This window comes from Lampris incognitus, chromosome 7 (assembly GCF_029633865.1).
Source record: "Lampris incognitus isolate fLamInc1 chromosome 7, fLamInc1.hap2, whole genome shotgun sequence".
Taxonomy (NCBI): domain Eukaryota; kingdom Metazoa; phylum Chordata; class Actinopteri; order Lampriformes; family Lampridae; genus Lampris; species Lampris incognitus.
The window spans coordinates 61,083,140-61,109,257 of record NC_079217.1 but is presented as its reverse complement, the minus strand read 5'-3'; the positions used below and the strand labels follow the sequence as shown (position 1 = coordinate 61,109,257).

General features: G+C 44.1%; 1 protein-coding gene across 1 annotated transcript; it reads right to left on the bottom strand.

Moving 5' to 3' along the window:
* Positions 1 to 17,035: 17,035 nt before the first annotated feature.
* foxa3 (forkhead box A3) lies at positions 17,036 to 21,852 on the bottom strand. Its single transcript, XM_056283426.1, has 2 exons — positions 21,171 to 21,852; positions 17,036 to 18,789 (listed from the first exon to the last, which is right to left on the bottom strand). Exons 1-2 carry the CDS (start codon positions 21,240 to 21,242, stop codon positions 17,437 to 17,439), a joined length of 1,425 nt encoding a protein of 474 aa, XP_056139401.1. The 5' UTR covers positions 21,243 to 21,852; the 3' UTR covers positions 17,036 to 17,436.
* Between the last annotated feature and the right edge of the window lie 4,266 nt (positions 21,853 to 26,118).

Sequence of the window (26,118 nt, the reverse complement as noted above, 5' to 3'; positions counted from 1 at the left end):
GTGTCTTCTTCTACATCTGGTTCAGACCCGTCTCAGCAGACCTGCTTCTTCTTCTACATCTGGGTCAGGCCTGTCTCAGCAGACCTGCTTCTTCTTCTATACATCTGGTTCAGACCCGTCTCAGCAGACCTGCTTCTTCTTCTATGCATCTGGTTCAGACCTGTCTCAACAGACCTGCTTCTTCTTCTATACATCTGGTTCAGACCTGTCTTGGCAGACCTGCTTCTTCTTCTACATCTGGGTCAGACCTGTCTCAGCAGACCTGCTTCTTCTTCTACATCTGAGTCAGACCTGTCTCAGCAGACCTGCTTCTTCTTCTACATCTGGTTCAGACCCATCTCAGCAGACCTGCTTCTTCTTCTACATCTGGGTCAGACCCGTCTCAGCAGACCTGCTTCTTCTTCTACATCTGGGTCAGACCTGTCTCAGCAGACCTGCTTCTTCTACATCTGGTTCAGACCCGTCTCACCAGACCTGCTTCTTCTTCTACATCTGGTTCAGACCCGTCTCAGCAGACCTGCTTCTTCTTCTTCTACAGCTGGTTCAGACCCGTCTCAGCAGACCTGCTTCTTCTTCTTCTACATCTGGTTCAGACCCGTCTCAGCAGACCTGCTTCTTCTTCTACATCTGGTTCAGACCTGTCTCAGCAGACCTGCTTCTTCTTCCACATCTGGTTCAGACCTGTCTCAGCAGACCTGCTTCTTCTTCTACATCTGGGTCAGACCTGTCTCAGCAGACCTGCTTCTTCTTCTACATCTGGGTCAGACCTGTCTCAGCAGACCTGCTTCTTCTTCTACATCTGAGTCAGACCTGTCTCAGCAGACCTGCTTCTTCTTCTACATCTGGGTCAGACCTGTCTCAGCAGACCTGCTTCCTCTTCTATACATCTGGTTCAGACCCATCTCAGCAGACCTGCTTCTTCTTCTATGCATCTGGTTCAGACCCGTCTCAGCAGACCTGGTTCTTCTTCTATGCATCTGGTTCAGACCTGTCTCAGCAGACCTGCTTCTTCTTCCATACATCTGGTTCAGACCTGCCTTGGCAGACCTGCTTCTTCTTCTACATCTGGTTCAGACCTGTCTTGGCAGACCTGCTTCTTCTTCTACATCTGGGTCAGACCTGTCTCAGCAGACCTGCTTCTTCTACATCTGGTTCAGACCTGTCTCAGCAGACCTGCTTCTTCTTCTACATCTGGTTCAGACCCATCTCAGCAGACCTGCTTCTTCTTCTACATCTGGGTCAGATCCGTCTCAGCAGACCTGCTTCTTCTTCTACATCTGGGTCAGACCTGTCTCAGCAGACCTGCTTCTTCTACATCTGGTTCAGACCCGTCTCACCAGACCTGCTTCTTCTTCTACATCTGGTTCAGACCTGTCTCAGCAGACCTGCTTCTGCTTCTATACATGTGGTTCAGACCTGTCTCAGCAGACCTGCTTCTTCTACATCTGGTTCAGACCCGTCTCACCAGACCTGCTTCTTCTTCTACATCTGGTTCAGACCTGTCTCAGCAGACCTGCTTCTTCTACATCTGGTTCAGACCTGTCTCAGCAGACCTGCTTCTTCTTCTTCTACATCTGGTTCAGACCCGTCTCAGCAGACCTGCTTCTTCTTCTGCTACATCTGGTTCAGACCCGTCTCAGCAGACCTGCTTCTTCTTCCACATCTGGTTCAGACCTGTCTCAACAGACCTGCTTCTTCTTCCACATCTGGTTCAGACCCGTCTCAACAGACCTGCTTCTTCTTCCACATCTGGTTCAGACCTGTCTCAGCAGACCTGCTTCTTCTTCTACATCTGGGTCAGACCTGTCTCAGCAGACCTGCTTCTTCTTCTACATCTGGGTCAGACCTGTCTCAGCAGACCTGCTTCCTCTTCTACGTCAAGGTCAGACCCGTCCCAGCAGACCTGCTTCCTCTTCTACGTCAAGGTCAGACCTGTCTCAGCAGACCTGCTTCTTCTTCTACATCTGGGTCAGACCTGTCTCAGCAGACCTGCTTCCTCTTCTACGTCAAGGTCAGACCCGTCCCAGCAGACCTGCTTCCTCTTCTACGTCAAGGTCAGACCTGTCTCAGCAGACCTGCTTCTTCTTCTACATCTGGGTCAGACCCGTCTCAGCAGACCTGCCTCAGTTGGACCTGAGCTCCCTACTTTAATCCTGCTTTCACTTCCGCTCTCCCACTCTGTTTTACAACATCTTATCTTTTACGTCATCTTTTCTTGGCAGTGGTGTTTCACTGACTTATTCATCATGTCTTTTACTTTTCTTCATCTTACTATGAAGCACTTGGTAATCTTCATCAGTGCAGCAGCTTCATCAGTACGGGTTACATAAGATGCTGTACTGATGAAGTTTTCCATCTTTATTCTACTGCTGACAAGTTAGTACATGTTTTTGTCGAGTCCCACGAAACGCTCGGAGCCTCCGCCAAACCCCAAACAACAAAACAACGCCATGTTTTCTCCAGCATGCCCCTGTTCTCCCATCCAGCGTGGAACCAAGGTCCAGTTCCCCCCCCCCCCACCTGCACAGCACTCATCCATCACAAATCACTTAATGATGCATCACACACTTTATAGACACAGTTCATATGTAAACATGTAACGCAATCACACTTTATATAGACACATATGTAAACATGTAACAATCACACTTTATATAGACACATATGTAAACATGTAACACAATACACTTTATATAGACACATATGTAAACATGTAACGCAATCACACTTTATATAGACACATATGTAAACATGTAACACAATCACACTTTATATAGACACATATGTAAACATGTAACACAATACACTTTATACAGACACATAGGTAAACATGTAACACAATCACACTTTATATAGACACATATGTAAACATGTAACACAATCACACTTTATATATACACATATGTAAACATGTAACACAATCACTTTATATAGACACATATGTAAACATGTAACGCAATCTCACTTTATATAGACACATATGTAAACATGTAACACAATACACGTTATATAGATACATATGTAAACATGTAACGCAATCTCACTTTATATAGACACATATGTAAACATGTAACACAATACACGTTATATAGACACATATGTAAACATGTAACGCAATCTCACTTTATATAGACACATATGTAAACATGTAACACAATACACGTTATATAGATACATATGTAAACATGTAACACAATCACACTTTAAATAGACACATATGTAAACATGTAACACAATCACACTTTATATAGACACATATGTAAACATGTAACAACACAATCACACTTTATATAGACACATATGTAAACATGTAACACAATCACACTTTATATAGACACATATGTAAACATGTAACACAATCACACTTTATATAGACACATGTAAACATGTAACGCAATCTCACTTTATATAGACACATATGTAAACATGTAACACAATACACGTTATATAGACACATATGTAAACATGTAACGCAATCACACTTTATATAGACACATATGTAAACATGTAACACAATCACACTTTATATAGACACATATGTAAACATGTAACACAATACACTTTATATAGACACATATGTAAACATGTAACACAATACACTTTATATAGACACATATGTAAACATGTAACAATCACACTTTATATAGACACATATGTAAACATGTAACAACACAATACACTTTATATAGATACATATGTAAACATGTAACACAATCACACTTTATATAGACACATATGTAAACATGTAACGCAATCTCACTTTATATAGACACATATGTAAACATGTAACACAATCACACTTTATATAGACACATGTAAACATGTAACGCAATCTCACTTTATATAGACACATATGTAAACATGTAACACAATACACGTTATATAGATACATATGTAAACATGTAACACAATCACACTTTATATAGACACATATGTAAACATGTAACACAATCACACTTTATATAGACACATATGTAAACATGTAACAACACAATACACTTTATATAGATACATATGTAAACATGTAACACAATCATACTTTATATAGACACATATGTAAACATGTAACACAATACACGTTATAAAGATACATATGTAAACATTTAACACAATCACACTTTATATAGACACATATGTAAACATGTAACACAATACACGTTATATAGATACATATGTAAACATTTAACACAATCCCCCTTTTCTATAGACACATATGTAAACATGTAACACAATACACTTTATATAGACACATATGTAAACATGTAACACAATACATGTTATATAGATACATATGTAAACATTTAACACAATCCCCCTTTTCTATAGACACATATGTAAACATGTAACACAATACACTTTATATAGACACATATGTAAACATGTAACGCAATCTCACTTTATATAGACACATATGTAAACATGTAACACAATCACACTTTATATAGACACATATGTAAACATGTAACACAATCACACTTTATATAGACACATATGTAAACATGTAACAACACAATCACACTTTATATAGACACATATGTAAACATGTAACACAATCACACTTTATATAGACACATATGTAAACATGTAACGCAATCTCACTTTATATAGACACATATGTAAACATGTAACACAATCACACCTTATATAGACACATATGTAAACATGTAACGCAATCTCACTTTATATAGACACATATGTAAACATGTAACACAATACACGTTATATAGACACATATGTAAACATGTAACGCAATCACACTTTATATAGACACATATGTAAACATGTAACACAATCACACTTTATATAGACACATATGTAAACATGTAACACAATACACTTTATATAGACACATATGTAAACATGTAACACAATACACTTTATATAGACACATATGTAAACATGTAACAATCACACTTTATATAGACACATATGTAAACATGTAACAACACAATACACTTTATATAGATACATATGTAAACATGTAACACAATCACACTTTATATAGACACATATGTAAACATGTAACGCAATCTCACTTTATATAGACACATATGTAAACATGTAACACAATCACACTTTATATAGACACATGTAAACATGTAACAACACAATACACTTTATATAGATACATATGTAAACATGTAACACAATCATACTTTATATAGACACATATGTAAACATGTAACACAATACACGTTATATAGATACATATGTAAACATTTAACACAATCCCCCTTTTCTATAGACACATATGTAAACATGTAACACAATACACTTTATATAGACACATATGTAAACATGTAACACAATACATGTTATATAGATACATATGTAAACATTTAACACAATCCCCCTTTTCTATAGACACATATGTAAACATGTAACACAATACACTTTATATAGACACATATGTAAACATGTAACGCAATCTCACTTTATATAGACACATATGTAAACATGTAACACAATCACACTTTATATAGACACATATGTAAACATGTAACACAATCACACTTTATATAGATACATATGTAAACATGTAACAACACAATCACACTTTATATAGACACATATGTAAACATGTAACACAATCACACTTTATATAGACACATATGTAAACATGTAACGCAATCTCACTTTATATAGACACATATGTAAACATGTAACACAATCACACCTTATATAGACACATATGTAAACATGTAACGCAATCTCACTTTATATAAACACATATGTAAACATGTAACACAATACACGTTATATAGACACATATGTAAACATGTAACGCAATCACACTTTATATAGACACATATGTAAACATGTAACACAATCACACTTTATATAGACACATATGTAAACATGTAACACAATACACTTTATATAGATACATATGTAAACATGTAACACAATCATACTTTATATAGACACATATGTAAACATGTAACACAATACACGTTATATAGATACATATGTAAACATTTAACACAATCCCCCTTTTCTATAGACACATATGTAAACATGTAACACAATACACTTTATATAGACACATATGTAAACATGTAACACAATACATGTTATATAGATACATATGTAAACATTTAACACAATCCCCCTTTTCTATAGACACATATGTAAACATGTAACACAATACACTTTATATAGACACATATGTAAACATGTAACGCAATCTCACTTTATATAGACACATATGTAAACATGTAACACAATCACACTTTATATAGACACATATGTAAACATGTAACACAATCACACTTTATATAGACACATATGTAAACATGTAACAACACAATCACACTTTATATAGACACATATGTAAACATGTAACACAATCACACTTTATATAGACACATATGTAAACATGTAACGCAATCTCACTTTATATAGACACATATGTAAACATGTAACACAATCACACCTTATATAGACACATATGTAAACATGTAACGCAATCTCACTTTATATAGACACATATGTAAACATGTAACACAATACACGTTATATAGACACATATGTAAACATGTAACGCAATCACACTTTATATAGACACATATGTAAACATGTAACACAATCACACTTTATATAGACACATATGTAAACATGTAACACAATACACTTTATATAGACACATATGTAAACATGTAACACAATACACTTTATATAGACACATATGTAAACATGTAACAATCACACTTTATATAGACACATATGTAAACATGTAACAACACAATACACTTTATATAGATACATATGTAAACATGTAACACAATCACACTTTATATAGACACATATGTAAACATGTAACGCAATCTCACTTTATATAGACACATATGTAAACATGTAACACAATCACACTTTATATAGACACATGTAAACATGTAACAACACAATACACTTTATATAGATACATATGTAAACATGTAACACAATCATACTTTATATAGACACATATGTAAACATGTAACACAATACACGTTATATAGATACATATGTAAACATTTAACACAATCCCCCTTTTCTATAGACACATATGTAAACATGTAACACAATACACTTTATATAGACACATATGTAAACATGTAACACAATACATGTTATATAGATACATATGTAAACATTTAACACAATCCCCCTTTTCTATAGACACATATGTAAACATGTAACACAATACACTTTATATAGACACATATGTAAACATGTAACGCAATCTCACTTTATATAGACACATATGTAAACATGTAACACAATCACACTTTATATAGACACATATGTAAACATGTAACACAATCACACTTTATATAGATACATATGTAAACATGTAACAACACAATCACACTTTATATAGACACATATGTAAACATGTAACACAATCACACTTTATATAGACACATATGTAAACATGTAACGCAATCTCACTTTATATAGACACATATGTAAACATGTAACACAATCACACCTTATATAGACACATATGTAAACATGTAACGCAATCTCACTTTATATAAACACATATGTAAACATGTAACACAATACACGTTATATAGACACATATGTAAACATGTAACGCAATCACACTTTATATAGACACATATGTAAACATGTAACACAATCACACTTTATATAGACACATATGTAAACGTAACACAATACACTTTATATAGACACATATGTAAACATGTAACACAATACACTTTATATAGACACATATGTAAACATGTAACAATCACACTTTATATAGACACATATGTAAACATGTAACAACACAATACACTTTATATAGATACATATGTAAACATGTAACACAATCACACTTTATATAGACACATATGTAAACATGTAACGCAATCTCACTTTATATAGACACATATGTAAACATGTAACACAATCACACTTTATATAGACACATGTAAACATGTAACGCAATCTCACTTTATATAGACACATATGTAAACATGTAACACAATACACATTATATAGATACATATGTAAACATGTAACACAATCACACTTTATATAGACACATATGTAAACATGTAACACAATCACACTTTATATAGACACATATGTAAACATGTAACAACACAATACACTTTATATAGATACATATGTAAACATGTAACACAATCATACTTTATAAAGACACATATGTAAACATGTAACACAATACACGTTATATAGATACATATGTAAACATTTAACACAATCCCCCTTTTCTATAGACACATATGTAAACATGTAACACAATACACTTTATATAGACACATATGTAAACATGTAACACAATACATGTTATATAGATACATATGTAAACATTTAACACAATCCCCCTTTTCTATAGACACATATGTAAACATGTAACACAATACACTTTATATAGATACATATGTAAACATGTAACACAATCACACTTTATATAGACACATATGTAAACATGTAACACAATCACACTTTATATAGACACATATGTAAACATGTAACAACACAATACACTTTATATAGATACATATGTAAACATGTAACACAATCACACTTTATATAGACACATATGTAAACATGTAATGCAATCACACTTTATATAGACACATATGTAAACATGTAACACAATCACACTTTATATAGACACATATGTAAACATGTAACAACACAATACACTTTATATAGATACATATGTAAACATGGAACACAATCACACTTTATATAGACACATGTGTAAACATGTAACACAATACACTTTATAAGTCAGCAAGCTAAACATGCAGAAGAAGATGAAAGACAAGTGTCAACCTGGGACACCTTTGTGAATGTGTATTTGTGTGTAATGCCCCTTTTCCACTACATGGTACTGGCTTGACTCGAGTCGACTCGCCTCGGCTCGACTCGACTTGCAGTGTCGTTTTCCATCACTGTAACATGCCCCTCAGTGTAGCCGGTCTGCACTGAGTTTGGTACCCGCTCCAGTTTTTTGGGAACCTCGACAAAGGTGGTACCAGGAAAGTGGTAACAGTTATCAAAATGCCGGAACTTTCCAGTAATGGAACACGAAAAAAGTCCAGTCCAGTTGAGCCGGTACCATGTAGTGGAAAAGGGGCATAAGTGTGTGTGTGTGTGTGTGTGTGTGTGTGTGTCTGTTGGTGTCGAGGTTGCCTCCAAACGCTGGCTAGCCTGAGTGGGAAGTGCATGCATGTGTGTTAGCATGTTGTAGGGCAGTTTTGCACAAGGATATGGAACACAGACCTTAGCTGGGGTAACACACACACACACACACACATTCTGCTGAGGCCAGTCTTCATCCCGAGGGTCACGTGCTAGCCTGCATGGACCCCTACCTTGTCCTTTACCCCAACACGGGGGCTCATACCTACCTACCATTAGCTGTCTTCGCCTCACCGGCGTGTTGTTCGTGGGTAACTGTCTGTCTGCACCTTGTATATTTGTTGGTAAACGCTGCTATGAGCAGTTTGTCCACTGATAATCTGTCTGTCTGTTTAGTTTCGATGCCTCCATATGATCAGCATATGCAAATGAGCCCATCAGCCAGTGACTCGGGGTCGAGTATGACTCTCCTCCAGGTCCTTGTGGGAGGACGCCTGCGCGTGACTGCTTTTTACGTGGAGTGGCTGATGCTCCTGCAGCCACCACACGGTCCTTGGCAGGGGCTGGCCAGAGTCTAACGGCATGGAGAACCAAGATGGTTGGGGACCACCCTCTGTTGCAGCCTTCATCTGCCTTCACTGCCGTTGTGACCTGGAGACACCTTCCGCCAGTTCCGCCGTTGAGGTCTCTGTTGGATCGCGCTTCGTCTGGCACCTCCCCCTTGACCCATCTGCCTTGGGTGACCCTACCAAGAGCCATGCTCCGGGCGGCATCACTGGCACACGCTAGCTTCTCCACCATGGCAAGGCGGTGATCCAGGAGAAGTCCGTCACTCACTCAGTCTCGGACAACCTCACGTGCAGGGCTGGAATTAGTTTGACTGGACGCCTGTCTCTAGATTTAGTTCGCCAGCGTTATATCCCTACAGAGGCGCCATGGAGCGGGTTAATTTGGAAGGGAACAGGAACGATGACGAGGCCACAGCTGTATTCAGAATTAACCGACCAATCAGAATCAAGGATTCAACAAAACCGTCTTATATTTGTACGACGATTCCAATGGCTTGCCTCAGGGTTGAATCCCGCGCAATGGGTCAGCATGATTTCCGTCATGGCTGTACGTCTTACCAACAGCTGTTTCTCCAAAACTGCTCCCCATCTCTCACTCGTCTCTACGAAACAAGACAACACCAGCTACCAGACGATGAACGGACATCTCTAAGACGACAGACGACGCTCGTTCGTTCATGAAACACTAACAGCTTTGGTCCACAAGGGGTCGCCAAGTTACAGAAATCCAAAAACTCATCGCAACTTTGAACGCTGTGTCATGTGTTCCCGTCAAACTAGATTGTAAAGCGATTTAACGCTAGAATGGTCGGGGTTTCACTCCTACCTAAAACGACCGTGAGCGGTCAAAATGACGGCCGGTTTTTAAACTCTATATTCTGTCAAGGTAAATACCCAATTGAACTATTAATGCATCACATATGTTAGAATGTCTGTTATGAAACAACTGACACCAAAATTAACATTTTAACAACTATGATACTATTTTTAAACACTTTTTTAAGTTTTTTTAAACTTCGGAGAGACATGGTCTCTGAAAAAGTGAAAATATGACCTGAAAATCAAAACGGAAAACATATTGCTAATCTAACAAACATAACAAGGCCTGTAAAATTTGAAATGTAAAAAAAAAAAAAACCGAAAATAACCATTGATTGAACCAAATAACCAGTCCCAAACAACGATCGGAACTTAAAAACTACTAGAACGACCATGGGCGGTCAAAATGACCGCCGCGGTTTTTAAACTCTGTATTCTGTCAAGATAAATACCCAGTTGAGATATTAATGCATGTTAGTATGTCTGTTATGAAACTAACTGACACTAAAATTAACATTTTAACAACTTTAATACTATTTTTCAAACAATTTAAAATGGCCGCCGTCCAACGCCTGTAAATACTGCAACGCCTCGGTGGCAGTCATGGCGCGTCTGTAACGGCCTCTGTAACCAGACACCCATCCTTATATCCATCCATCTGTCAGGGTCTCGGGGATTGGCAATAATCAGAAATCAAGTTTAGACTATTGCTCTGCCCCGGAGGACGCTAGTGTGTTTCTAGGACAGAGCAACGAACTTGGCGAAGGAAATGACGCCACCAACACACGTCATAAATAGTCACGTGACATCACAGGGCTGCCGGGATAGGCTCCGGCATCCCGCAAGCCTGAGAACAGGATAAGTGGTTAGGATAATGGTGGGATGATGCGCACGATGACGCACAAATTACGAGCCGTCATTTTGACCGCTCACGGTCGTTTTAGGTAGCGCTTACAACTTCTTTTGTGCAATTGATCAAAAACTCATTTTAAATGCAAACATGTGCAGTTTTAGGGGAATTCAGGGAGCGGCAGGTCTGTATCTCCCCCCCCCCCCCCCCACAAAGTTGTTAAACTTTGAAAAGCCAAAAGCGTCAAAATGGCCGCCTTGGTGTCATGTTTGGGGATTAAAGAAAGCAAGGATCGTGAGGAAGGGTCATTTCACAGCTCTTCCATCCAATCAGCAACTGAATCTGTTTTTCCCTTTTCCTTTTCTTCTTCTTACCTTGCTGCCTGCTTTGTAATGTCGACCAAACGTGTTGTTTTGTTAGTGAAGCTTTTTCTCTTCCAAAAAACAAAAAAAAAATGTTGGTTAGCAGAACCCTCCGGCTGACGTCTGGGTGTCGAGCCAACCTCTGACACCCACGACCCAGTCGTACCCTCCCCTTTGTGACCGCTGAGGGCATTTGTAGGGGGGGGGGGGGATTAATTCTATTGCGAAACCCAGAAATTTATCAGTCAGCAAACGTCTATTTTCTAAGAGTCTCTTGCATTTGAAAGTGGGTCAGCCAAAGGTTAGCGATTGTACTGGAAGGGCTACGAGCGCGAGGGCTCGGTGTTTTTTCTTCTTCTTCTTCCTCTTCTTCTAATGTTTTCTCTGCCGTTCAGACGGTCCAGCTGTGGCTGCAGCATTGTTTCGTTCTTAAACCTGTGGTCCGTCCGCACTGTGTTATCTGAGAACAGGCTTTAATCTTTCCCCCTTTTGAGGGAAACAGAGGACGGTTGCAGTGGCTTAATGCGGCTGCTATCAGCACGGTCACCTGATTGCTGCGAGGCGACGTATCAGAGTGACATTTTGGAGTTGGCTAGGTTGGCCATACCTGGAACAACCCTGTGTGTGTGTGTGTGTGTGTGTGTGTGTGTGTGTGTGTGTGTGTGTGTCAGACAGTCTGTCTGCCTGCCTGCCTGTCTGTCTGTCTGCATGGGTGTCGCTGTGGCGACCGTATCAGGTGGGTGCCTTCCTATCTTATCAAGCCAACTGCTCTGAAGGGGCCATTGTGCACGCAAGGTGACGAACCTGCCTCAGATTCCCACTGAAAGTCCGGGCCAGGTACCATTTCCGCAAGGGTCACACTTTGTGCGTACGTGTGTGTGTGTGTGTGTGTGTGTGTGTTTGTGAGTGTTGCATTTAGTGTCTTATAAACTGACATCTTTGCGTGACGTCCCCCCCCCCCCCCCCGCCCGCCTCTGAGGGCTCGACCTCTTGGGCGGTTAAGAGTTTAATTCGTGATTCAAGCTCAGAACGGTGTTCAAACCGCCGTGCGTGCCGTGTTTGGTTTGAAGGGTCACGGCGCCATTGCTGTTAGACATGTGACGGAGAAGAGAAGAGGGTTTAGTAACGGCCACCTGACAGATAGACAGACAGGTGGAGAGACAGGAGGCCTGGCGACAGACAGACAGACAGGTGAAGAGACAGGAGGCCCGGTGACAGGCAGACAGGTGGAGAGACAGGAGGCCCGGCGACAGGCAGACAGGTGGAGAGACAGGAGGCCCGGCGACAGGCAGACAGGTGGAGCGACAGGAGGCCCGGCGACAGACAGACAGACAGGTGAAGAGACAGGAGGCCCAGTGACAGGCAGACAGGTGGAGAGACAGGCGGAGAGGTGGAGAGGTGGAGAGACAGGAGGCCCGGCGACAGACAGACAGACAGGTGAAGAGACAGGAGGCCCAGTGAAAGGCAGACAGGTGGAGAGACAGGCGGAGAGGTGGAGAGGTGGAGAGACAGGAGGCCCGGCGACAGACAGACAGACAGGTGAAGAGACAGGAGGCCCAGTGACAGGCAGACAGGTGGAGAGACAGGCGGAGAGGTGGAGAGACAGGAGGCCCGGCGACAGGCAGACAGGTGGAGAGACAGGAGGCCCGGCGACAGGCAGACAGGTGGAGAGACAGGCGGCAGGCGGAGAGGTGGAGAGACAGGAGGCCCGGTGACAGGCAGACAGGTGGAGAGACAGGAGGCCCGGCGACAGACAGACAGACAGGTGGAGAGACAGGAGGCCTGGCAACAGGCAGAGAGGTGGAGAAACAGGAGGCCCAGTGACAGGCAGACAGGTGGAGAGACAGGCGGCAGGCGGAGAGGTGGAGAGATAGGAGGCCCGGTAACAGGCAGACAGGTGGAGAGACAGGCGGCAGGCGGAGAGGTGGAGAGACAGGAGGCCCGGTGACAGGCAGACAGGTGGAGAGACAGGAGGCCCGGCGACAGACAGACAGACAGGTGAAGAGACAGGAGGCCTGGCAACAGGCAGAGAGGTGGAGAGACAGGAGGCCCGGCGACAGGCAGACAGGTGGAGAGACAGGAGGCCCGGCGACAGGCAGACAGGTGGAGAGACAGGAGGCCCGGCGACAGGCAGACAGGCGGAGAGACAGGAGGCCCGGCGACAGGCAGACAGGCGGAGGGGTGAATGGAGCAGAGCGGAGGCCTTCTGTAGGGCTGCCACACAGGTCAGGATCAATAAGCCGGCTCGGCCTTCTTCTTTTCTGCTGACATGAGCGAAATATCTAAAGACAAGATAGGACGGCTGCTCCATTCGACACACACAGCTACTTCACATTAAGAGGGCTTTCACAAAGCCGCAGGATCACAAGAGCTCGTTTGAATGACGAGATCATTTCAAATATCTCCACAGCGCAAACACCTTCTTTCTAGCACGGTGTGCGTTACCGTGAAGTCCTGCTCAGTCGGCCGACGGGTCGGAGAAAGGTCAACGGGTCTTTATATGGTCACCGTGTGTGTGTTGCCTGGGACAGCACCATGGGGCTCACAGTTTATGTATGGGTCTGCTTTGAGGGTCCTCAGTGTGAGCCAGCCGTGTTTAGTCTGGGAGTCCTACATGTCACACACCAGAGTCATTTGGTGTGGAGCTGTTTCAACAAGATACCACTATGCACGCAACACCGCCGTGCCAGCCAGCACAGCTTCGGCTGCGGCCCCGCGGAGGGACGGCCATGATTGATAGACCGGGGCCGTTTGTCTTTACCAACGGGGTCCGTCTCTGACCCAGCGTGATCCCGAAACTTCCATTTGTTCACCTTCCAAAGGCACTATTCCTCATCGGCGAGCGACGCTGGTTTTTCCCCCGGCACAGGGTCGTATTTGTGCGTTCGCTGAGCAGGGCCGGGCAGCGGTTCAACATGATCATTTATCGCCTTTTCAGTAGGGGCTGTATTGGGAGTAAATTTGGATGATGTAATATTATCCAAACGTACTTCAGTTTTATTCCAAAAAACAGCAATAATGAAAAATGTAATATCCCGATTCACCGTTTGGCCGTCTAAATGAGTGATAATGAGAATATATTGCGTAAAGTTTCTCACAAAATGACTCGTGAAATGTCCGAGGGAGTGTTATTTGAAAGCGAGTTTTGGTTGTAATATTTTACATTACCAAACAGTTCATGTGATGAACCTCAGTTGGATTCTGAAACGTGGTATTTTTGCATTTATAAACAGATTTTGTGTATATATATATATATATCATGTAAAGTTCCCTCCATACTGTCCAGAAGTGGCAGCTTCCATGTGTGGTGTCTGTAAACTTTACATTATTTCAGCCCTAGCAAAACATTTTCAAAGGTTGTCTTGATCTATGCTCAGTAGGTGAGAAGATCAAAGAAGGTTGAATCGGGATACAACGTTTATTGACAGATGCTACATTGTATCTGTATATTATTGACAGATCTGTCAATAAACATTGTATCCAGATGAACTGATTCAACCCTCTTTGATTTTCAAAGACTAAAATATCCATTTTGGAACGTGCGTCAGTCTGTGAATCGGTTCTCTGGCAGTTCTCGAAGAGTGAAAACCTGTGAAACCAGCCCCCCCCCCCATCGTCCCCACTGGGAAGGGGTTTTGGTCGTCGTCGTCGTGGAAAAGGAAAACGCGTCAGACTTCGACAAACACCTTAAACCCCCAACACGTCACCGCAGAGCTCAAAAGAAGAGACGAGCGCACCGATTCTTCCCACATTTTTTGCCTTTTTAATAAGAAAAAAAAAAAAAAGAAAGAAACACAAAATCATTTCAAATCACGACATTCAAACCAACGACGACGAAACAATATATTATATCGACACGCTTTTCCCCAAGTCTGAGTAGCTTAAATAAAACACATTTTTTTTTACTATTCTGTGAGACTAAAATATAATCAGCAAAGAACGACGTGTGACCTGAAACCGCCCTGTGCCGTCTCTCCCATGATAATCCTTCTGATAAAAATGTCAGTTGTGTTGTTGTTGTTGTTGTTGTTGTTGTTGGTCCTGCAAGACCAGGACTTTCGTTTTGGTTAAAAGTAAAAGGCACTTTGGAGAGTACAAGGCTTCGTACACTCCGGACTACAAAGCCCTAGTTACATACATACATACTGTTGCTCGTTAGCCGTGTGTAGGAAGCCACTGTTGAGTATTGTCGTAACACACACGCACACACACACACACACACACACACACACACATGCACACACACGCACACACACAAACACACGCACACTATCAGGCCCACTCAGGTACGGTAGGAGCTCCATAGTGCAAAGTACTGTATGTATGTATATATAGATATATATACACATGTACTGTATGTATGTATATATATACACATATATATATATGTATATATATATCTCCCTTTTAGTGCATCTCTCCTGTCTGCCGCTCCCTGACTACTCCCGTGGTAACCGACGGTAACTGACGCCGTGCTAAAGTACAGCACAGAGGTATCTGCTGTGTGATGATCAGAAGGTGGAGGGGAAAGCGGGACACACGGACGACAACAGAGGACACGAGCGCTCTCTTAGGTAACAACAGAGAAGGGCCTCGTGAAGCAATGACAGTAATAATAACAACAATAACAATAACAATAATAATAATAATGAAGAAACAGGACAAACTGTAAAAACTGACACACCATTTACCACAGTTACTTCTTTCTCCTTCTGGTTTTCTGAATTTTTCTTCTTCACCCCCTGCGAAGGGAAAACGGCTATTCTTCATATAAACTGGGGGGGCGGGGCGGGGGGGGGGTTGCCCTTATGAAAAACGAACGGTTGGACGCTACGTGTTAGCCGGCAGATGTGGACGCGAAGGGACAAGCACGGTGTCCCCGTGACAGGAATAGTGTGTGAAATGTAACACAAATATCCACTAAACTTGACTGAATCCTAATGCAGTAACTTTAAACTCGCCTCCCTCTCTCTCTCCCTCTCTCTGTCTCTCTCTCCCTCTCTCTCCCTCTCTCTGTCTTTGGCTAAAACCTCACATTCGGTTTGTAACTGGTCCACACAGCACACTATAGAAGATATATTAAGATTTAATCCCTTCATAAATAAATGAAATCCTTTCACCCCAACACATTACCTCTATGTACAGTTTATACAACGCCAGCTCCCTCTCCTTTCGTACCAACCGACCGACACGGCGCTCGAACCGACGGCGAGCCGCCCGGTTTTGATGGAAAGCTCAAGAGAAACAGGAACCGTAAGCAACAGCTGGCCGGGTCAAGGTTCGGCCTCTTCACGCGGAAGGCTAAAATGTCTCATCACGGCCGGTCGGCCATGCTCGTGGTAGACCTCCTGTCCCACGGCCTCCCTGCTCCTCGCCGTCCACCCAGGGTTGTTAAAAAAAAAAAAGAAAAGTTCTTTGGGCCCTAAAACACAGCAGCCATTTTGTGTTTGTCTCTCTCGCTCCCTCCCAAGGCTGCCGGATGTACCTGTGCCAGAGTGGGGGAGAGAGAGTGAGATAAAGAGACAAAGAGAGCGCGCAGACAGAAAGCGAGAGAGAGAGAGAGAGAGAGAGAGAGAGAGAGAGAGAGAGAGAGAGAGAGAGAGAGAGGCCTCGCAAGAGCCCATTTCAGAGAACGCTGAGAGACCGAGCCACGTAGTCCTCCGAGCCTTTACTGTCCTCCATTTCATGTCACGAGACAAACGTTTGGGGAGGTCAAACGTCCACATTAGGAGGCGTTCAGCACCGAGCGGCTGTACAGGGTCTGGTAGTAAGCGCCCGAGTCCATGGCCGCCGGCCCGGGACTGTCGTAGATCTGCTTGGCCGCCACGGGAGAGCCTCCGGTGTAGCTGTTGTAGGCCATCACCTGGTCCTGGTAGCTCTTCAGGTCCATTTTCTGCTCATTGGACATGAGGTTGGTGATGGAGAATGGGTGGTTGAAGTTGTAGTGTGGGTCCAGAGACTTGAGGGCATCGCTCTGCAGGTCCATGTGCTGCTGCATGGCGCCAGGCAGGAGGTGGGTGCCGCCTCCCAGGGACTGAGCGTGGAGGAGCGGATTGGAGGAGGAAGAGGAAGTGGAGGAGAGGGACAGGGACAGGGAGGATGGCGGCATGGATGCAGATGAGGAAGAGGGTGGTGGGGGGAGGGAGCCGGGTGGGCTGTGGAGGTGGGAGGCTGTGGGCGGCGGCAGATTAGCGGGGCAGTCCAGCGGGACCAGGGAGCTTCGCGGGTGCTGCTGGTCGTCCGAGGAGGAGCCGGGGTGCGAGTTGTCGGAGTGGGCCGAGTCGGCCCCCTCGGAGCCTCCTGCAGGGCTATGCTCCCCGGTCAGGTTCTCTCCACCGTGGCCTCCCTTGCCGGCCGCCCCAACCGACTCCTGGTTTTTGCCCCCTTTCTTCGCTGACTTGTCCTCGATCTTGAAGCGTTTCTGGCGCCTCAGGTAGCAGCCGTTCTCAAACATGTTGCCCGAGTTGGGGTGCAGCGCCCAGTAGGAGCCTTTCCCCGGCTTGTCCGGCGAGCGAGCCACCTTGACGAAGCAGTCGTTGAACGAGAGCGAGTGGCGGATGGAGTTCTGCCAGCGCTGCTGGTTCTCCCGGTAGTATGGGAACAGGTCCATGATCCACTGGTAGATCTCGTTCAGGGTGAGCATCTTGCTGCCGCTCTGCTGGATGGCCATGGTGATGAGGGAGATGTAGGAGTATGGCGGCTTGGCGTGGGTCAGCGAGCGCCGGTAGGGCTTCGGCACCTCTTTGGGCCCGGCCCGGCTGAGGGACGTCGGCGAGGGGTACCCAAGCTGGGTCATCGGTTGGCTCATGTTGGGGTAGTGGGACAGCGAGCCCAGGGAGCTGGTGCCGGAGGACCCCAGCTGGGTGAGAGAGCCCGGGTTGAGGGAGGAGGTCACGGGCGACAGAGACATGTGGCCGGGCCCGGGGGCCATGGACGCCAGCGGAGAGCCGCTGAGACTGGAGGTCGGGTAGGCCATGTTCATGCCTGCTGGGGAGCCGGTGGCCGGGTTCAGGTTGATGTAACTGTTGATGGTTCCCATTGAACCCATGGAGTTCATGGTGCTGGGAGAGGAATACATCTGGAGGCAGAAGAGAGGGAGTGGAGAGAAACGCAACGGAAGTTATTTATGGGCTTTGGCTCTGCTGCTGGGATAAATAAAGGTCATGTTTTGCTCTTGATGGATTATTGTGTGTGTGTGTTTGTGTGTGTGTGTGTGTGTGTGTGTGTGTGTAAACGTTGCGTAACACATTTCTGAGTGTTACAATTTGATTTCCAGGGTTGTATAATTTTACACTGCGGAAGTGACGTCATGACTGAGACGGATCCGCGCTGCTCTAAATCCACACCCACGCGGAACATTTCATTTAATTAGTTATATAGTTCATTTATATGAGTTATAATTTCGTTTTTTCAATACATTCTGAAATTTAAACGAACTCTCAAAATAATCTTTTTGCCTCGATGAGGCGAAAATCCGCGGTGTCTTTTGGGTTTTAGTGATTAAATATAAATAAAAGGTAATCGGCAGAATATTGAGACTGCTGTGCAGATAATGCACGTGATAATAAGAACGAAATAAAGGTTTAGTTTCTCCGCCATGTTTTCCTTAAAACTGCGCTACAAACGAGGCGACGTTCGGTTTAATAATAATTAATAAAATGGAGTGATCCATAAAGTTTAATAATAATTAATAAAGCGGAGTGATGCAGAAAGTTTAATAATAATTAATAAAGCAGATTGATGGAGGAAGTTTAACAATAATTAATGAAGCGGAGTGATGCAGAAAGTTTAATAATAATTAATAAAGCGCAGTGATGCAGAAAGTTTAATAATAATAAAGCGGAGTGATGCAGAAAGTTTAATAATTAATGAAGCGGAGTCATGCAGGAAGTTTAATAATAATTAATAAAGCAGAGTGATGCAGAAAGTTGAATAATAATAAAGCGGAGTGATGCAGAAAGTTTAACAATAATTAATAAAGCACAGTGATGCAGGAAGTTTAATAATAATTAATAAAATGGAGTGATCCATAAAGTTTAATCATAATTAATGAAGCAGAGTGATGCAGGAAGTTTAATAATATTTAATAAAGCGAAGTGATGCAGAAAGTAATAATTAATAAAGCAGAGTGATGCAGAAAGTTTAATAATAATTAATAAAATGGAGTGATCCATGAAGTTTAATCATAATTTATAAAGCAGAGTGATTTAGAAAGTTTGATAATAATTAATAAATCGGAGTGATGCAGAAAGTAATAATTAATAAAGCAGAATGATGCAGGAAGTAATAATTAATAAAGCGGAGTGATGCAGGAAGTGTAATAATAATTAATAAAGCGGAGTGATGCAGAAAGTAATAATTAGTAAAGCGGAGTGATGCAGGAAGTGTAATAATAATTAATAAAGCGGAGTGATGCAGAAAGTAATTCATAAATCGGAGTGATGCAGAAAGTAATAATTAATAAAGCAGAGTGATGCAGGAAGTTTCATCAAAATTAATAAAGCGGAGTGATGCAGAAAGTAATAATTAATAAAGCGGAGTGATGCAGAAAGTAATAATTAATAAAGCGGAGTGATGTAGAAAGTAATAATTTATAAAGCGGAGTGATGCAGCACGGGGCGTCTCATCAATGCACAAAGCAGCTCTCAGTGTGGACGGCACGCGGATTTCACACCGAGCCGCTAAAGCTGCGCGCGCGTCCCGGCCCGCCAGCGCGAGCAGCGCAGTAGAGGGGGGGGGGTGGGTGAACGAAAAGAAAACGGTCTTTTGATTCTGACGAGGCGGAATAATCCAGAAACTAAACCCGCTACTTTAAAGTTTAATTAACACACAGCGGAGTTTCCAGGCGCAGGCGCAGTGGTCCAAACCAAGGAAACAGAAAAGAAAAGAAAAGAAAAAGAAACGACCGAACACTCCGCCGCTAACGACGAAGAGGATGTTGAGGGAGTTTGGCGGATGATGAAGGCTGGATAAGGGGACGTGTTGGTTGGCTCTTATCAGGCCGCGCGCTGTGATGTCCTCATGCGCGTTGATGGAGTCAGCGCTAATCTGATGCCCTGCCCGGCTGCCACAGGGGGGGGGGGGCGCACGCGCGCGCGCGCACTCGCGCACGCACACGGCTTACTCATTAACCTTTATGCGCCCGCGCCCTTTCAACTTTAATTAGGTTTGTTTAAGTGGCGCGGTGGTTTTAATGCGCACGCGGGAACAGCGGAGACATAACTAAATATGTGTTAATTCATAAAGCCGCCTCCTCACGAGCCGAGGGGCCCGCGCCGCTCATGCAAACACACCGTCTGCTGCGTTTCCACACACACACACACACACACACACACACACACACAAACACACACACAATCACACAAACACACACACTCACACGCGCGCGCTTCGTTTCCAGAATAACTGACTGAGAGAAACAGACGTTGCGCGTGCGCGCGCGCGCGCTGGCTCGCTCACCTCGTTGGCCTCGCTGTAGAAGGTATTCCACTCGGGCAGCTCGTGAGACTCCATCTTCACCGAGCTCAACATCCCCGAGACGCCGACGCACTCCCGACCCGCTGAGCCGGCGCTGGCCTGCGAGACCCCGGGGGCCGGATCCGGGTCCTGCCCGAGCTGGACGCGTCTAGTCAGAAACCCGAGGGGGGGGGGAGAGAGGGGGGGGTGGGGGTGGGAAATCCACTGTGAAGGCGTCTCCTCTGGCGGAAGCGGGAGGCCAAAAAGTCAAAAGAAGAAGAAGAAGAAGAAAGGTGGCAAAGGCGATCAAGTCTTCGTCACGTGATGCGCGGCGGCTCCTCGGGACAGCGGCGTCAGTGGCTCTGGCGTGTCTGTCAGTCAGTCGTCCATCGCCTCGCGACACCTTAATGTTGTTTATACCCCAGATGCTGATGTGCGGCCCTCGCACCTTCACCGCTGCTGCAGGGACGAGCGGCCTGTCCGTGCCTCTGTGTGTGTCCGTGCCTCTGTGTGTGTCCGTCCCTCTCTGTGTGTGTGTGTGTGTCCCTCTGTGTGTGTGTGTCTGTCTGCTAGCGGCCAAATAACAGCGGCGGGTCGGAGCTCCGGGCTTTATAAGGTGCAGGTGAAGTCCCGCCCTCGCTGCCATTTGAATACCGTGCTAGGATCCAGGAAGGGCCCGCAGCAAAGGCCTATGTGGCCCCCTGGTGTGCTGTATATTGGCCCCGACACCGCTTTTAGTCCGCGAGCTCTCCTCCTCCTCCCCCTCCCCCCCCTCCTTCTCCTCCCCCTCCTCTCTTTTGGCCCTTCAAACTGACAGAACTGCTTATGCAAAGGAGTTCTCTTTTGGGTGGCCCCGGAGGACGGAGAGCCACGGGGTGTTTACGGGGACAACACACAAGCACACAAGATAGACAGATAGACATATATATATAGATAGACATAGATAGATAGATAGATAGATAGATAGATAGATAGATAGATAGATAGATAGGTAGATAGATAGATAGATAGATAGATAGATAGATAGATAGATAGATAGATAGATAGATAGATAGATAGATAGATAGGTAGATAGACAGATAGATAGATAGATAGATAGATAGATAGATAGATAGATAGATAGATAGATAGATAGATAGATAGATAGATAGATAGACAGATAGACAGATAGATAGATAGATAGATAGATAGATAGATAGATAGATAGATAGGTAGATAGATAGATAGATAGATAGATAGATAGATAGATAGATAGATAGATAGATAGATAGATAGATAAAAAGGAGTGGAAAAGGAAAAAAACATGTTAAAGTTCTTGTGTGCTCTGGCACTCTCCACCTGGGATAGTAGAAGAGGAATAAATATAGAAAGCCTGATAGTAATGTGTCGTGGTGAGAGGTGGTGTTGGTTGGTGTTGAGGTGTTGTTGCATGGTGGTGTTGGTTGGTGTTGAGGTGTTGGGGTGATGAGAGGTGGTGTTGGGTGGTGGTGAGGTGTGAGAAGTGGTGTTGGGCGGTGATGAGAGCTGGTGTTGGGTGGTGAGAGGTGGTGTTGGGGTGACCTGGTCAGGCGGTATGATGGCTGATGCTGACGGGGTTGAGGAGGGCGTGGCCGGCCTGGCGGCACGAGAGCCTCGTTAGTTCTCGCGGCTGTCACTTGTCAGACAGAACCCATCAGGAGGTCACAAGCCGGCATTACTTCATATCCAGAGCTAACGTGGACTCTGGTGTAGGGTGGTGCTGACTCTGGTGTAGGGTGGTGCCGACTCTGGTGTAGGGTAGTGTTGACTCTGGTGTACGGTGGTGCTGACTCTGGTGTAGGGTGGTGTTGACTCTGGTGTAGGGTGGTGTTGACTCTGGTGTAGGGTGGTGCCGACTCTGGTGTATGGTAGTGTTGACTCTGGTGTAGGGTGGTGCTGACTCTGGTGTATAGGGTGGTGCTGACTCTGGTGTAGGGTGGTGTTGACTCTGGTGTAGGGTGGTGCCGACTCTGGTGTATAGGGTGGTGCTGACTCTGGTGTAGGGTGGTGTTGACTCTGGTGTAGGGTGGTGCCGACTCTGGTGTAGGGTGGTGTTGACTCTGGTGTAGGGTGGTGCTGACTCTGGTGTAGGGTGGTGCTGATTAAAAGAGAATTTATTGGAGAATTTCCTTTGCCGTCAACGTGCAGATATCCAGGCTCAGTCGCCATGTTTGCAGGTTAACGCACGTTCGCCTATTTCAGATGTGGGGTCCGCGCAGGGACCGCTGGGAGTTTGCAAAACCCCGCCATTAAATATTATTAATGAAATATTGTTAATTAAATCTTATTAATTAAATATATTGAAAGAAAACAAGGGGGGGGACAGAAGAGAAGGAAGCAGTCCGGCGTGTGTGGTGCGGGGCGCGGGGCGCGAGGCCCGCTGTGTGTCAGAATCCACATCGGGCAGCTGCAGACGGAGGCTCGTGCATGTCAAAGCCTCCACACATGTTGGCGCGCTGATGCGCGAGCGGGTGGTCGGCAGGATTAGCCCGCGAGGGGACGGCACCGGAAACAGGGGGCAGATGCCTTTATAAAAACAAGGAGAACCCCCCCCCCCTCTCTCAGAGAACCCCCCCCCCAAAACAACAACTGTCCAACCAGAGTTCTGGGTTTTATAATGACACTCGGCCGCGTGCAAAATTTGAAACATCCTTCGTCGAGTTATTATGCCGTTAACTTTAGACTCCCCCTCCCCCCTCCCTCTCCCCCCCTCCTCCCCCCCAGCTCTGTCACTTTAGCAGCCTCGCACGCCACAGGTGAGGAAAGCCGCAGTGTGGTCCGCCGTCAGCCGCGAGCAGCCGCTGTATTAGCGCCTTCACGCGGCCGTCTGACACGTCGGGCTCGCGGACCCCCGCGTCCGCCGCGACGCGATTAGGCCGAACAGCAGGCGGCGGAACCACGCGGGTCGAACCCGCGCGTCGCTTGGACCCCCCCACCCATGTGGGTGGGTGTAGGACGGTTTACATGTGTCGTAAGGTGTACAATTACTGTACGTCAGGTACACTCGTGTTTTAATGCAGGACTTTCCAAGAAGGACACAAATATTATCTGTCTGTCTGTCTGTCTATCTGTCTGTCTGTCTGTCTGTCTGTCTGTCTGTCTATCTATCTATCTATCTATCTATCTATCTATCTATCTATCTATCTATCTATCTGTCTATTTATCTGTCTATCTGTCTGTCTGTCTGTCTGTCTGTCTGTCTATCTATCTGTCTATCTATCTGTCTGTCTATCTATCTTATCTATATATCTGTGTCTGTCTGTCTGTCTATCTATCTATCTATCTATCTATCTATCTATCTATCTATCTATCTATCTATCTATCTATCTATCTATCTATCTGTCTGTCTATCTGTGTATCTATCTATCTATCTATCTGTCTGTCTGTCTGTCTGTCTGTCTGTCTGTCTGTCTGTCTGTCTGTCTATCTATCTATCTATCTATCTATCTATCTGTCTATTTATCTATCTGTGTATCTATCTATCTATCTATCTATCTATCTATCTATCTATCTATCTATCTGTCTGTCTGTCTGTCTGTCTGTCTGTCTGTCTATCTATCTATCTATCTATCTATCTATCTATCTATCTATCTATCTGTCTGTCTGTCTGTCTGTCTGTCTATCTGTGTATCTATCTATCTATCTATCTATCTTATCTATATATCTGTGTCTGTCTGTCTATCTATCTATCTATCTGTCTGTCTGTCTGTCTATCTATCTATCTATCTATCCGTCCGTCTATCTATCTATCTTATCTATCTATCTATCTATCTATCTATCTATCTATCTATCTATCTATCTATCTATCTATCTGTCTATCTGTGTATCTATCTATCTATCTGTCTATCTATCTATCTATCTATCTATCTATCTATCTATCTATCTATCTATCTGTCTATCTGTTTATCTATCTATCTATCTATCTATCTGTCTGTCTGTCTGTCTGTCTGTCTGTCTGTCTATCTGTTTATCTATCTATCTATCTATCTATCTATCTATCTATCTATCTATCTATCTATCTATCTATCTATCTGTCTGTCTGTCTGTCTATCTGTTTATCTATCTATCTATCTATCTATCTATCTATCTATCTATCTATCTATCTATCTATCTGTCTGTCCATCTTAAGGAGGCATCGTCCGGTATTTAGCATGTGAACATGATACATTGTAACGTCATTAAGAAAAGGGAAGGCCGGTTCTTCTGTTTGGCATTGTCGCGTGAAGTCTGGATCCCCGACATCGCACCGGAACCAAACAACATGTGAGAGACATCAAACACCGGGTGGACAGCGGCTGATGCGAACGCCTTACAGCCGGGCCATGACGTCACTCGGTACTCCCCCCCCCCCCCGTACTCCTGCCGTACAAGTTAAACTGACGTGAGTCTGAGTCCTCTGCGCTCCTGCCCATCATGACGTGTCGTACTTCCTTTCTGACACGTAGACCTCGCGGAAGGCACGCTTTCATTTGCTGTGTGTGTTTGTGTGAGAACAATTTAAAAGTCGTCGTACGTGATCAGGTTTGGCCAACACAACACAACACAACACAACACACACACAACAACACAACACAACACACACACAGCACAACAACACACACAACGCAAAACAACGCAACACAACACACACACACAACATAACACACAACACAGCACAACACACACAACGCAACGCAACACACACAACGCAACACAACACACACAACGTAACACCCAGTCTCTGGAAGAGACCTCCAGGAAAACACCCAGCAGAGGGGATTTAAGCACAATACGGACTACTTTATTTTTCAGCCACTTTTGAGTGGATCAGCCCCCCCCCCCCCCGTTTCTCACGGTCTTTTCTCGGACACACACACACACACGCACGCACACACATCCATATCCTCTTTCCGCGCGCCGTTTCGCATGCCAATGGGAGTCGCATCGCCCATTA